The 13,765-nt window shown below is 41.4% G+C and overlaps 1 protein-coding gene across 2 annotated transcripts; it reads right to left on the bottom strand.

The window, feature by feature from the left end:
- Positions 1 to 548: 548 nt before the first annotated feature.
- On the bottom strand, positions 549 to 12,278 carry FAM149A (family with sequence similarity 149 member A). 2 transcript variants are annotated; one of them, XM_040965977.1, is made up of 11 exons: positions 12,042 to 12,278; positions 10,716 to 10,841; positions 9,600 to 9,770; positions 8,583 to 8,773; positions 7,631 to 7,785; positions 6,397 to 6,500; positions 5,779 to 5,976; positions 3,539 to 3,659; positions 2,220 to 2,348; positions 1,724 to 1,802; positions 549 to 782 (listed from the first exon to the last, which is right to left on the bottom strand). In XM_040965977.1, exons 1-11 carry the CDS (start codon positions 12,125 to 12,127, stop codon positions 709 to 711), a joined length of 1,434 nt encoding a protein of 477 aa, XP_040821911.1. In that variant the 5' UTR covers positions 12,128 to 12,278; the 3' UTR covers positions 549 to 708. The 2 variants fall into 2 exon arrangements, with proteins under 2 accessions (XP_040821911.1, XP_040821910.1); XM_040965976.1 differs by having other exon boundaries at positions 1,724 to 1,805; positions 12,042 to 12,277.
- Positions 12,279 to 13,765: the final 1,487 nt, after the last annotated feature.

The raw sequence follows: 13,765 nt of genomic DNA, 5'->3' as shown, positions 1-13,765 counted from the left end.
ATATTTTACAAAAAGGTTGATTTGAGATGTTTTAATGGATCTAAGGACTGACATTAGCGTAATTTTTAGATTTCATCTCTTTTTATGCTCAGCTATAAACAACAATCAATGTGGGTTACTTCTAAACAAATTGCATAAAGTTGAAAATAAAAGCTAGTAAAACAAATTTGCTTGGGAGAATTGGCCACTGAAATTTTTTAAAGAGGTTCATGACTAAAGTATTATGTTTAAAGGATACCTGAAATTTGGCATAATGACTAAATAGTATTTTATCAAACTGCCATATTGTCTCAAATGTGGCTGGTTGGCTGTCTCAGTGACTAGTACTAGTATTTATAGAATGAGATGAACAATAAGGCAAAGTACACGGTAATCCTATACTGATTAGTGTGCATATACACTCACTAATTATGTGTGTGTTGTGTACAATTGACAAGGTGATGGAATTTGAACACATGTGAGGGTCCTTGGAACAAAGCCCAGAGAACAGTAGGAATGCTTTCAGGGATGAAGGTGAATGGATCTTTTATTCTAGTGACAACACAATGTTCACCGTTAAAGTGATTTATTGGTTTTTCTCTCACATCTCAGACCGTCAGACACACAGATACACAGCGTAATACTGGTTCCTCCATTGTTCACGTGATGCATGAAGTGCTGAGGCTTTGCAAAAGCCAGTGCAGGCCATGGAAATGGGGAAGTCCCACATCATGATGCCACTTGAAATCTCTTTCTTGAAATCAAAGTTGTCCTTTGAAAAGATTTTGGCAGATACTGTGAACCTGAAACACCAACCATAAATTAATTTCTGTGAAAATATCAAAGGAGTGTTTTCTACATCACATATAGATGGTACTTTCAGAAATAAATAAGACATTTTAATTTCATTCTTACATAATCCAGGACATACTCAGATTCCTGAGATGCTCCTATATTAGGAACCCAAGGAAAAGGAAGGATGTTTTCTAATATGTAGACTTGTGTGTTGGCATGTGGTAGAAGATTTCAGAGTGCAAATACAAAACCAACTCATAGCCCAGTCCTCCGTTATCACTTCCCTGAAGCCTCCCTCAATATGGAACTTGGCAGTTCTGCCCACGACTCTTCAGATAGCCCTTTTCATCTGCCCAGATGTCTGAATGTTCTTTGGGCACAGGTCAAAACATTCTTGTTTTACAAATCCTGGCACAAGAGTGAGCGTTTTTCTGGCTTATCATTCTTGACTGATAAACAAACTTGGGGGCCTATTTCCCATACTCCACAACCAACTACAATTATATTAAAGGTAAAGTATCACAGTTGCCTTTTAGAGAAAGTACCATTGTTACTGACAAGGACATATAACACTATCAGGAACAAATAAGAGGAAAAGCAACAAAAAGCACAGCCACCTAAAGCTGTTAGAATAGCATGAAATTTTAAAAGGCTAACCCTATACTACAGAAGGGCTGATATGAACATAGTGATGAATATGTGTTATGCAACATTTGTCTTCATTCATTTTTATAATTATAACACAATAAACATTTCCCTTAAAACACTGAAACATTCTTGACATTTCATATTATAACAAATAATTTGTAATTTTTAAGTAATAAACTTGCCATTTTCTTCTACCTGGTCAAGAAAGTTTTAACAACCTAAGATAATCTTCAATTTCACTTTCTGAAAGCTGAAATTTCACAAATTTCATCATTTTCTTCAAAGGTAGAAAAAAGCTGACCTGTCAAAATACTTTGACCTGTCCACGTATGACGGGCAAATTCCATCGATGTCAATGAACCTTTTCGAGGCATATCTGACTGCTGGGAGGAAAATAAAATGAAGAATAAGAATGAGCTTTATTTGATCAGTATTAGGGACCAGAATTGTGTCACAAGTAAAGCTGCTGCCTGGGATGCCAGCATCCCATATGGACATTTCATGTCCTGACTGCTGCACTCCCCATCCAGTTCCTTTAAATGCACCTGGAAAAGCAGAAGACAGTACAAGTGACTGAGGTCCTGTGTCCATATGGGAGACCCAGAAGAACCTCCAGGATCCTGGCTTTAGCCTTGCCCAGCACTGGCCATCGTAGCTATTTGGGGAGTGAACCAGCAAGTGGAAATCCACTTTCTATCTATCCACTCTCTTTAACTCTGACTTCCAAAACAAATAGTAAATAAATAGAGCATTAAAAATCTTCTAAAAATAATGCTGACAGTGAGCAGAGAACCTACACGGAATGTCTGGGTGGTGCTGGGCCTTGAGAGCCGCTCCAGGGTCATGGTTCTTTCTCGAAGAGGTGACCGTTCCATGCTGACAGGCATGGCGCTGAGCACGCGGTTCTGTGGATGTCTTCCTCTGCACTAGATGAATGACACAGTGCTTTTGTTTATAACAAATGAAATCCTGAAAATGATGAAACTCCATATATGCTTCAATTTTCACCCCTCTACTCATTCACTTACTCTCTGAAAACTTATCTAGATTTGGCTATGTGTAAAGTCTATGAATGACTCTAAATATATTTTGATTATGTAATTACATTGTTAAACTTGATCAAATGGTAGTGCATTTAGTAGGTAAAAAAGAATGAAAAAACTTGGCCACATCATATTCTTAATATGAAATAAAAATAGAAATGAAATTGTATGTGTGTAAAGCATCAAACCTTTCCACGTGGTCAGTACCTTTTTTTACTGTTAATATTTCACTGGAAGGTTGAACATGAAAGCTGTGCAACCCCTGCCTTCTAGGAAGCAGGGCTATAGGTGAGCTCAGCAACAGCAAAGCAAAAGCAAAGCTCGCCTCTTGAGGCCTCCATGGTGCCACAACAGAGCTCCTTTTGTGTTTCTGGAAATTGACTCTTGGTGTGAGTAACAGAATGAAGTAAGGAGTCACTGATGTCTGGGGAACCTGGCTGCACGTGCTCCTAGCAGCATGCCTTCCCCAGACCTTCAGCAAATTCCTCATCGAGATGAGCTTGAGTGAAGTAGGCACTGCCTTTGCATTGCAACAGACATGGTCAAGCTTAACTGTAAAAACAAGTGTCATAGCCCCCTGGGCTCCTAATTCGTGCCAGGCACTGTTCAACCTGCAGGGATTAATTTAATCTTCATAAGAACTCACTGAATTCTTTTTTTCCTTTTATAACAGAGGAACCAAGATTCAGGGAGTTTACTGTAACTTGAACCAAATACTACAGAGTTTCCATGGCAGGATCCAAACATGTGTTCTCTTGCCTGTCTCTTAACCTAGCGTCTCCATTGTTTCCCTTGCCACCCTAGCCTGGCCTTCAGATACTTCCTTGACACCTGGCCTTAGCTAAAACCCTGATTTTATTTCACAAAATTCTCTGTTAACCCTTTTTCTCTGTAAATTCTCACAAGTCACCTACTTTCTAGAGGCAGATTATATCATCATTTGGAATATAGCTCTTCAGGGTCATTCTTGCTACATTACTGCCTCACTCAGCCGTGCCAACATTATTTTTCCTTATTTCGTGCCCAGCACACTATCTAAATGACACACTTAAAGATAAAGAAATCTGTCTTACAGAAACCGGGCGCGATCCAGGAACTGCTGTGTGCTGCTCCCCCGTCTCTAAGCCTATTGGAGGTAGCCTGTTGCGGGAGGTTTGAATTGGAGGAGTGGCTACACGGTCTACGCCTGTTGGCCTGTAAACACAAGGGAAAGTGACTGAACACCAGGGTGTGGAGAGAGAAGCACAGATTCACATCTAAGCCATTGCTTACATTCTGCCTTCCAACAGCCAAGCTGAGTTTCAGGAAGACACAAGGGAGGTGGGAGCCGCCCAGCTCCAGTCCATTCTCCCGATTTCACAAGGCTTGTAACCTGCCCACGTTGGGTGGGGATTGAACAGAACATAGGAAGAATCACAGATCTACATCCTTCTTTCAAAGGGCTGACACTTTATTGGAAACAGGATGAAAACACACGCAGTAATTAGAGAACAAAGGAATATGAAAAAGTGTCACCTTTTATGATGGTAAGATAATGCAGCATTAGGGAAAATGCAATGGAAATAAAAGAAAAAATACAATTCTACACAAAATTTTAATAAATTTATTAACAACTGTGTTTTCAATACTTCTGTGTAATAGGCATACAAGAGAGCTTTGACTTCTGTTCACAGTTTAGAGGACACTGCCTACTGCAGTGAATGAAGAAGATATAGTCTACTGCAGTGAAGCAAAAACAGATTCTGTGGGGCAACACATTTTTTTCACTTGTATTTTAAGGGACAGCTCTACAGGTAGAGGCACATTGAATCTTTGGAATTTAAATTCCATGGATTGGGAAGCAACTGGGAAAGGACTCCAGCATGACAACAATAGGCAGAAGATTAGGGGAGAATAATGTAGAGAATGGAACACTGACCATTTCTGAGTTTATATCAATGGGAAATAGAAATGACTCTTGATGGAAGAAGCTTGGTCATGGAGCATGAAGTGGCCATGGAAAGGAAGGAACAGAGGCTATCTTGAAAGAGCTAATGGGACAGTTATAAATGTAGCTGGAAATACCACTCTCAGATTGTGAAAAATCTGCCCTATCAAAAGGCTAAAAGGGGTGCTGGGATGATCTAGGAAAAGTTCAGCTCCTGACTGAGTGTTGGCAGTCACTCACTCTTGAAACTCCAGTTAGGGAGGGAGAAGCCTATACTTCAGCCCTCCAATGGCTCCACGCTTCCTGTGGACAGCCTGTGGCACCTAGTTTAGGGTGCACACTAAAGCCAGGGAGCACCGTGGGTGTCCCACTGCCTCTCCTTGGTGGAATGACCTCTGGCAAGCTATTCTACATCTTTCAATTTCACTTCCTCATCTCAGAATTGGGTTAATATGAACACTAACTCAAAAGTTAGGAATGGGGAATAAAATAAGATGATAAATGGGATTTATTTTCTACATGCTCATAATGAGGAAAGCAATCAATAAATTCTAGCTGTTATTATTAACCTAAGTATCGTGTAACATTGGAGTTGACTTCTCTGGAAAGCTTCTGAATCATACAATGACTGAGGAGACAAGTACGTTTCTAACAGTGATTTCAGGTTAATCCCTAAGGTCTGAAGCTTCTGCTACCCCAACACAGAATGAAGAAAAAGAACTTCAGCAAGCAGCAAGCATTATAGCACAGTGGATTAAGCCATTGCCTGCAATGTTAACATCCATATGATGAGTTTTGGCTGCTTCACTCCTAATCCAGCCCCTGCCAATGTGCCTGGGAAGGCAGCAGAAGATGGTCCAAGTGCTTAAGTCCTTGTCCTTCCCACTCCCACCCCATGTGGGATATATAATTGGAGTTCCAGGCTCCTGGCTTCAGCCTGACTCAGCCCTGGCTACTGTGGCTGCATGGGGAATAAATCATTGGGTGGAGACTCTCTCTGCCCACCACTTCTCTCTCTCTCAAATCAATCAATCAACCAATCAATCAGTAATGCTTTAAAAGAAGTTAAATAAAAGTTAACAGATACAGAAGCAGCCCCTTTAGCTTCATAGTACTTTATACACACTATTTTATATAAACCTCTCTGTAAACAAGCATCAATTTTGTAATTTAGAATTATCAGTACACTGCTTGACTCCTATTCCTACTCACAGCCATGTATACTACCATGCTAGAATTAATGTGAAATGCTCAAAGGAAATCATCAGAAAAGCATCCACATTTGTGATAGAAGATGCTCCATCTGGAGTAATCCATCAACCTTCACTGACAAATGTCTTTATCCTACAAGACCTTTTAGTATACCACGAGACCCCCAAGACTTACAGCTTTGTTCCCCTGAGAACTCCATCACTGTACACATTGGGGGTCTTTATTCTCTGTGAGTCTGCAGTCAGTGAAGGCAGCCTTCTATGCACTGGTGCTTTCTTGGCAGACGTCGAAAATCCGCGAGGATCTGAGATCCGTCCCAGCCGGTGCCGTGCAGAGGAAAGCACACCTGTTGGCTTGTCTTCTTGTTCGTTCCTGGAGAGAGGAATCCATTTAAGAACTCCCATATCGCTGCTGTGGGAACAGGGAGTCCTTTCATTGTGCTGGCTATACACTATCTGGACAGTATCCAGCACTGCCGATTGGATATAGACTATCATTCCATTTCCATTTGAATGAAGAATCAAATATTTCTCTTTGTGTGTCATGAAATGGGAAACCCAACAACATTAGAGGTTCCTGGCTACCTTCCCCTGTTCTCATCTCCCTCAACCTAAGACACAGCACGTACTGTTCTCTGGTTGAGATTGGAAGCATCTGCTTTTACACACTGGCTGTGTCCCGCCTTGGGCTGGGCTCTGGCCCCTGTGCAGCATAGGATTGCATGGGGTCCTGGTACTCTGCAGGGCACCAGTTTCCATCCCTGGGAAGAGGCTGAGAGAATCGTACACGTACAGGGTTCTGTCCGCCAAATGGGGAGGTCTTTGCTGAAGCGGTTTTGCTTGAATTGTCATCACACCATCCAAATCACTACACAAAGTGTTGCAGAAGCGATGAATCTGAGAAAAAAAAAATTAAAAATCTAAACGGAAAACATCCACTGCCATTCCAATGACCCGTGCTTTTGGAAATAGTTAGCTTAGCACCCTCAAGTCAACTAATGTGAGGGAAATTCAATAAAGGGACTACATTCCACAAATAGAAACCCCATGTTTCTGAGAGCCATACTGCATATTTAACAGAATGGGAACAATACACTGAATTACCAGAGCAGTCTAAGACACCACAAAACAAAGTAACCAGGTATCAATTCTAGGTTTCTTTAGAGTAGGAAAAATACAGATGGCTTTACTGTAAGGCCCTTACACCAGATAATAAAGCAAGCCAATTGCAGAGTCTGTTTTACCCAAATGCTCCCCTAACCACAGACCCTATTTAGACCTGTGTCCTTTCAGTCTTTTAAAGATATCTTGTTTATTTGCTTAAACACTAGCCACATATTTTTGCCTCATCCTTTTTTCCCTCTGTTTAACAAATCTTACCTATCCTTTAAGGTTTCATCATGTGTTATTCTATTTTATGAAAGGTCTGATATTTTCCTTCTGAGCATTTATGAGTTAAAGCATGTAATTACAAACATTAATTAGCATCTGGTTATAATAATTGCTAATACTTATTGAGAGCGTACTCTAGGTCATCCACTGTACTATTTCAAATCTTTTCATTCTCATTTCCTCCGGTCATAATTCCATACATAATTAACTTGAGGTTTTTAAGAAAAAGGGTCTAATTTGAGATCACAGAGACAATGGCGGCTGATGGCCACAAATTTGTAATCTTGGTCTAACTCTCAATTTCTCATATTCTCTATACTAACTATATTGTCTTTATGAACGTGTATGTGTATACGAATTCTTCAAAAGAGTCATGAAAACGAAATTAAATGTTTATTTAGGTTCAAAGATTTGGAATTCCTGCATAGTTTTTTCATAGCTTACACTTTGTGTGACATTTCAAATTTTAACTTTGTTTATACCGTAATGAATGCATCATTTAACGTCACATTACATTTTAGTCTTCTTGACAAATAGACCCACATATCGTGAACTTAGGGTTTAATAACACTCTTGACAACCTAAGGCATGAAACACAAAGACAGAAAGAAAAAGACTCCTGTGGCAGCATCTACCTGGGGCGGGGTAGGCTGGGGCGCCAGGGGTAGGCTGCGGGTTTCAGAACTTCTGGAGGGGGGAACACTTGATGTGTCAGTGCCAACACGGCCAACGAGGGCATGTGGAGATCGATGTTCAGCTGCCTTCAACTTTTGCTTCTGTTTCTTAACTTCTGTGTCAACAGGAAAAAGTATATGGCAAGAAACATCAGAGTGTCTTACACAAACACTTACAATTCACTCTTTAAAGGCAAAATCTGATCCCGAGATGCCATGAATCCATGCTAGGGCCAGTGGCAAAAGAATACTACCATAGACATAGGCATAACACTGGTCCCTGGGGAGAACTAGATGGCATGATCCTCACTTCAGTGAGGTGCAAACAGTGGAGAACAGAACAACACAGATTCTGAGTGTTTGATAAAAGCCTTACACACATTTAGCTACAGAAAGAACAACATTTACATTAGCATGATTATTGCTTTTTGTACAAATTTGTTACTAGTTTTCAGTGCCACCAAAGATACTTTCATGACTCATTGCGGCTTAAGCAGTTTGGAAACTTTTCACAAGTGGAAATGAAATGACTACAAAACTACCTTTATACTTTGCCTTACAAAATAGGTCATGAACAACTAAAAACAAATATTCCATTATCAGAAGTTGGTTAGGTATGTTATTTTTATCTTTCTTTTTTTCCACAACAGAAACACATAACATCTAGCTCTTTTTTGTGTTACTTCTGCAGTTTTCCTCAGAATGTATCTGTATTATTATTATTTTTTTAACTCAAAAAGTAATACCATTTTTGGAAGTGTTTCAAGATTACTTGTAATTAAAAATGTAAAATCCCCTCCTCTTTTCCCTTCAGGTTCGTTCCCGGAGAGCCTGGAGGGCTGCAGGGGAAGGCCCAGAGCTGAGGAGCAGGGCCAGCCTTCCTTTGCATCAGGTCAAATTCTACAGCGAGTACCTGTGAGTGTGGTTCCCCAGCTGTTCCTAATGAGCTCTTCCAATATCTTTATCACACTTGTCCAGACATGGTCAAACACTTCTGCCACCACGGCGTCTTTGATGCAGTCATGAGGAGACACAGGAGGCAGCCCGTGTTTATGTTGCTTCTGACCACGGTGAGCTGGGTCCCGTTCAAGACGCTCATCACCACTAAGGATAAAAACCCCTTCCCATTATTAAAAGGAACAATGGTTAGAGTTAAAATGAGCATCTATCTAGCTAATCATCTATGTACATTTACACACGTATTTCTAAGAATAACATGTATTTCAACTATGATCCTTGTAATCTCTTCCTTCGTACCAAGTTTAGGTTTAACTTGCTCTTTTTGTGTAAAGTTGAGCTGTTTGAGTTTTTTAATGTAGGGATTTATTCTTATGAGTTTCCTTGTTAGAGCTGCCCTGCTTATGTCCCATGCATTTTGATATGTTGTGATTTCATTTTCATTTGTCTCAAGATTCCTTTGATTTCTTTTTTGACTCATTGGTTGTTCAAGAGTATATTGTTGAATTTCTTCCCATATGTAACTTTTCCAGTTCTCCTCCTGTGATAGATTTCTGTCTCCATGCCACAGTCAGAAAAGATGTTTGGTAGGATTTCAATCTTTGCAAATGAAAGATTTCCACACTTATTTTGGCACAATTTTCAAATGTGCGGTTCCCATCTAAGGACAAAATAGTACAAAGTCTGGAATTTTCCATTTGTCTTCTTGGGTAGTCAGATCAAGGGAGCCTGAAGACCCTCGGGGGGGCTTGTGTTAGTCTTGTCATCTTGAAAGCATGCTGAAGGGAACTCTAATATTTTTGCCTTATTGTCAGAAAGAAAGAAAAGAGGCACTCTAGTATACACTCCCGGCTAGAAATCTAAAAGCTTGAAGTAAACAATACACAAAGCACTGAATAAACATATAATAAAACTGAATCTCAACTAAGTTATCATTTTACTATGCAGTTGGTATAAAAGAAAACCCATTTACTCTTCTCTTCTGTCAAAAGCGAAATACTCTTCCATCCTCCCCTCCACGTCATACACCTCTTCTTCCAGGGACGGGTATGCCCTTGGGTCAGCAGCCCTTGTGCCATCGGGGCCTGGCAGGGCAGAGGCTGAGAGTGCTGTAGGGATAATCTGAGAGCCCGAGATGCATAGCCTGTAGGGGGAAAGAGGGAGTCTGAACATCAAGACCGCGAGGCTTTTAACATTGTGATGGTCCTTAAACTACCTGGAAAGTAAAAAATCGGTAAGTATTCCTATACACCTAGCACATATCCTGAAACACATTTTAACACAGGCACCACTAAGAATTTTAATGCTTCTTACAACCTGTAGTATTCTAAATTTGTATCATTTTTTGCCTTAAGGAAACAATGTCGTGGTCTGGTTCCAACTATGTGTGAATTGTATGCAATGATTTACTAAAACTTATTGGTCAAAGAAAACAAAATAGAATCTGTATTTTTTTTTTTGCTACAAAAGTTACAGTTCACTTCTGCATGCGCACATGTGTGAGGTCCACATGGATTTCACATATTTATATAAATGCACAGACAAGGATCTACACTTGCCCATTTAGAGTCAGAAGCATTTTATGAAAAAATTCTTTATACCTGCCCTTTATTAGAATCTAAACTCGCAATTTAGCAGAGTCAAGGTTCATGGATGTGGCAACACATAAAAAGCACAACTATATGACAATATAAAATGGTATTTGAAATGAGCAAATATGGGGCCCAGCACAGTGGCTTAGTGGCTAAAGTCCTCACCTTGTACACGCTGGAATCTCATATTGACACCAGTTCATGTCCTGGCAGTCCCACGACCCATCCAGCTCCCTACCTGTGGTCTGGGAAAAAGCAGTCAAGGATGGCCCAAAACCTTGGGACCCTGCACCCATGCGGGAAACCCGGAAGAGTCTCCTGGTTCCTGGGCTTCAGATCAGCGCAGCTCCGGCCATGGTGGCCGCTTGGGGAGTGAATCAATGGATGGAAGAATTTCCTCTCTGTCTCTCTTCCTCTCTGTATATCTGCCTTTCCAATAAAAATAAATAAATCTTTAAAAAAAAAAAGAAGAAACAAATAAGCAAATATGAACATACTCTCTGATGCTGCTGTTGCGCTCGGAGACTTCTGGCAAGGGCCTGTGATTTGGCCAACAGGGCACACCACCCTGGAAGTGTTGGAACCCTTCATCAGTCGGCAGGATAAGCTGTCTTCCTAATACCCTGCAGGGAAAAATAATAAAGAAGCTGCCAAGTTGTTCTAATTAGAAAAAATAATAAACACATGCAAGTTGTAGACGTTTGATCAGTCAGGGAAAAGATTTTTAAAAACAGATGACAAGAATGTTTGGAAGGTGTGTGTGTGTGTGTGACAGGCCAAGGTGTGCATGGGTTCATGAATAATGTCATGGGAACAAAAGCACAAGCGTTGAGAGAGCCAGACAGCCTGCTGTACGTAACCTCTGACCAGAGGTTTGGAAGCGAATGTCTCAGGTTTCCAGGCCAATGATTTCATTTGTTTGCTCTGCATGTGCAAAATTGAGTTACAGCTTCCTTGCAGGACACAGGAATGGCTCTGAGATCATGTGTGCTAGTCTCAGGCAGCTAAGGCACGGACAGGGCGCCACCTATCGGGGGCAGCAAGTGTGCACATAACGGATGCAGGCATGTCTGCTTGGCTTCTGTTCCCTCCCATCTCTTCATTTGCTACCTTCCCTCCTTTTTTATCCCTGCTATGTAAGATCATAGAGAACTGAGCACAAGGGCCCTATTTCCAAATTAACTGGGCATTCTCAATGAACACTTAGCAGACATATTATACTCTTAAAAGCAAGGTGTTAATTATAGAGTGAAAAGGAAAAAAAAAAGTAGTCAAAGTAATTGCCAATTTTGAGGTGACCAGGGGAACTGTCTACATGAGTGTCCTGCCCAAAATGACATAAGACACTGAGACAGACTTTTCCCTGGGCAACGTGGTTCAGCAACCAAAGAAAGAAAATCTTTCCCTCATATTCCATCCATAGTGTTCATCTTCAGGAGAAAAACAACAAACGATGAGTCAGCACAATTACTTAATCATGCTCACCCTTGGAACCTGGGCCTGTTCCATAAGACACCTGTTTCCCTGACACCATTGCAGGTGATGGTTAAAGATTACTTCTGCTTTCTTGCATTTGCTATGAATGCTGTGTGTTCCTGAGGACGAGCCAGCTTGTCCTCTCAGAAGTGGCAGACACTTGAATGTGGGGATGCCGCCCTACCTCCTTGGTCGACGTAATAACAAAGGATGTGATTCTGCATAGAGGATGGTCGTGTCATTTGCCTGGGCCGGCACATTTAAACTGTGTCGACTGCATTCAATTCAGAGCAAGGCTGGGTAGCTCTGGCAGCACCCTGTGGAATTTCCAGGAGGGACAGCCCTACCTCAGATGCAGGGACCTTCGTGCCCACTCACTGCATTCAGTCAGCAGGTTCTGGGTCTGAAGGGTCACCTTCCCTTCGAACAGCATTTCCTCGACCTCCCAGAATAACTGCTGCACCTTCTGTGCATTTGCCCTGTCAAATTCCTAAGACAGAAACAAGAGCTTAGTTACAAAATTGAAAGCTGAAGACTTCCCATTCGCTGATACTTAGAACTTCTTCAAGAGGAGAGTACACCACGGTATACAGGGTAAGTACACATAATGAAAAACACGAATACAGATACACAGGCATAAATATATACACCTACATATCTATGCCCACGTGTGTATACATATACAGACATACATGTGCCTTACTTAACTGAGCCTGAGCTACCTAAACACACCTGCAAAATCATACAAACTATTTCATATATGATGATACTATGAAAAAGTAAATCACTTTGGTAGAAAAGGCTATTAACCTTTTAACCAATGAAATAGAAAAATTAAAATTCCTTGATTATCTTACCCTAAGAGATGTGATTATTGGGTGAGTATTAAATTTTTCTGTGTGACCTTAAAAGATTCTGAGACTACTGCTGCAGTGCATTGTAAATGAGAAAGTTCTCTCCAGAATGGCCTCTGTTGGAAGGTGACATTACTATTCCTCTTACTGGAACAGAAGAAAACACAAACACGTTGTGATGGGAAGAACCCGCACTGTGCAGGGGCCTCCTAAGGAAGCGCTCCGGACACATTTTCTTCTAGGAGTGTGCAAACCTGAAAACTAATCTTCAACTCAAAGCAGCAAAGTCAAAGAGAAATGGTCAATTCAGGTTGGCTGACACAGAATTCTAGTAACTGATTATTTTCTCTGTTAGTTCCCCCCTGAATCTGAAAATAAACTAGACAGGGACTGGCACCGTGGCTCAACACAGGCTAATCTCCACCTCCACGCTCCAGTATCTCATATGGGCCCCAGTGTCCCAGCTGTTCCACTTCCCATCCAGCTCTTTGCTTATAGCCTGGGAAAGCAATGGAGGATGGCCCAAGTCCTTGGGACCCTGCACACCCACTCTGGAAACCCAGGAGAAGCTCCTGGCTTCTGGCTCCTGGCTTTGGATTGGCTCAGCTCTAGCCATTGCAGCTTTGGGGGAATAAAACAATAGATGGAAGACCTTTATCTACGTCTCTCCTTCTCTCTGTAAATCTGCCTTTTAATAATAATAAAAAAAAAAGATTCCCAGCTTATAGGCAAATTGAGTTATGTCTTTCACAATGCAGATAATGGGAAAACTGTCTCTTAGGACAGGATTGGATGGCTGGGCATCTTTTGTTGCTTTTGCTAGAGCTTCTCTTCCAAAAGTAAACGCAACATTTAAAATGTTGGATGGCAAGCAATTGGAGGACCTGCGGTATTCTGAATTTTACAAATGGAAGTCCGAAGACTCTCCCTAGTCATGCCATGAAAATCTGTACTGAAAGAATAGGCATGAAGCAATGGCTCTCAGCTTTTCCCAGGACACACCCATTGGGAGAGACTTGGGGAGGGGATGCCCCTTCATTGTGGAGAAGAGGGGCTACTGGTCATCACTGAGCAGGTCATGGGTTGTCCAGCAGTTCTCTGAGTTACTCTATTCCCTCACAGGTCCTACTAGCAGAGCCCCCTGTGCTAGTAAAGCAGAGGAAAAGAGGCCACAACCAAGGGAGTGAAGAACACCCCGGGTACCACGGCGGGTGATC

Source organism: Ochotona curzoniae, unplaced genomic scaffold, assembly GCF_017591425.1.
Source record: "Ochotona curzoniae isolate NIBS_2020 unplaced genomic scaffold, NIBS_Ocur_1.0 scaffold_4505, whole genome shotgun sequence".
Taxonomy (NCBI): Eukaryota; Metazoa; Chordata; class Mammalia; order Lagomorpha; family Ochotonidae; genus Ochotona; species Ochotona curzoniae.
This window is presented reverse-complemented; position numbering and strand designations above follow the sequence as displayed.

Bases quoted from the DNA above. Each gene is read 5' to 3' on its own strand.
- FAM149A (XM_040965976.1), bottom strand. From the start codon at position 12,127: ATGCTGTTCGAAGGGAAGGTGACCCTTCAGACCCAGAACCTGCTGACT. The intron at 8,774-9,599 runs GTAAATGGGTTT...TTTTATCCTTAG, and splicing joins GCTTTTGACAGAAGAGAAGA to TGGTGATGAGCGTCTTGAAC. The intron at 7,786-8,582 runs GTACTCGCTGTA...CTGTTGACACAG, and splicing joins CTGGGGAACCACACTCACAG to AAGTTAAGAAACAGAAGCAA.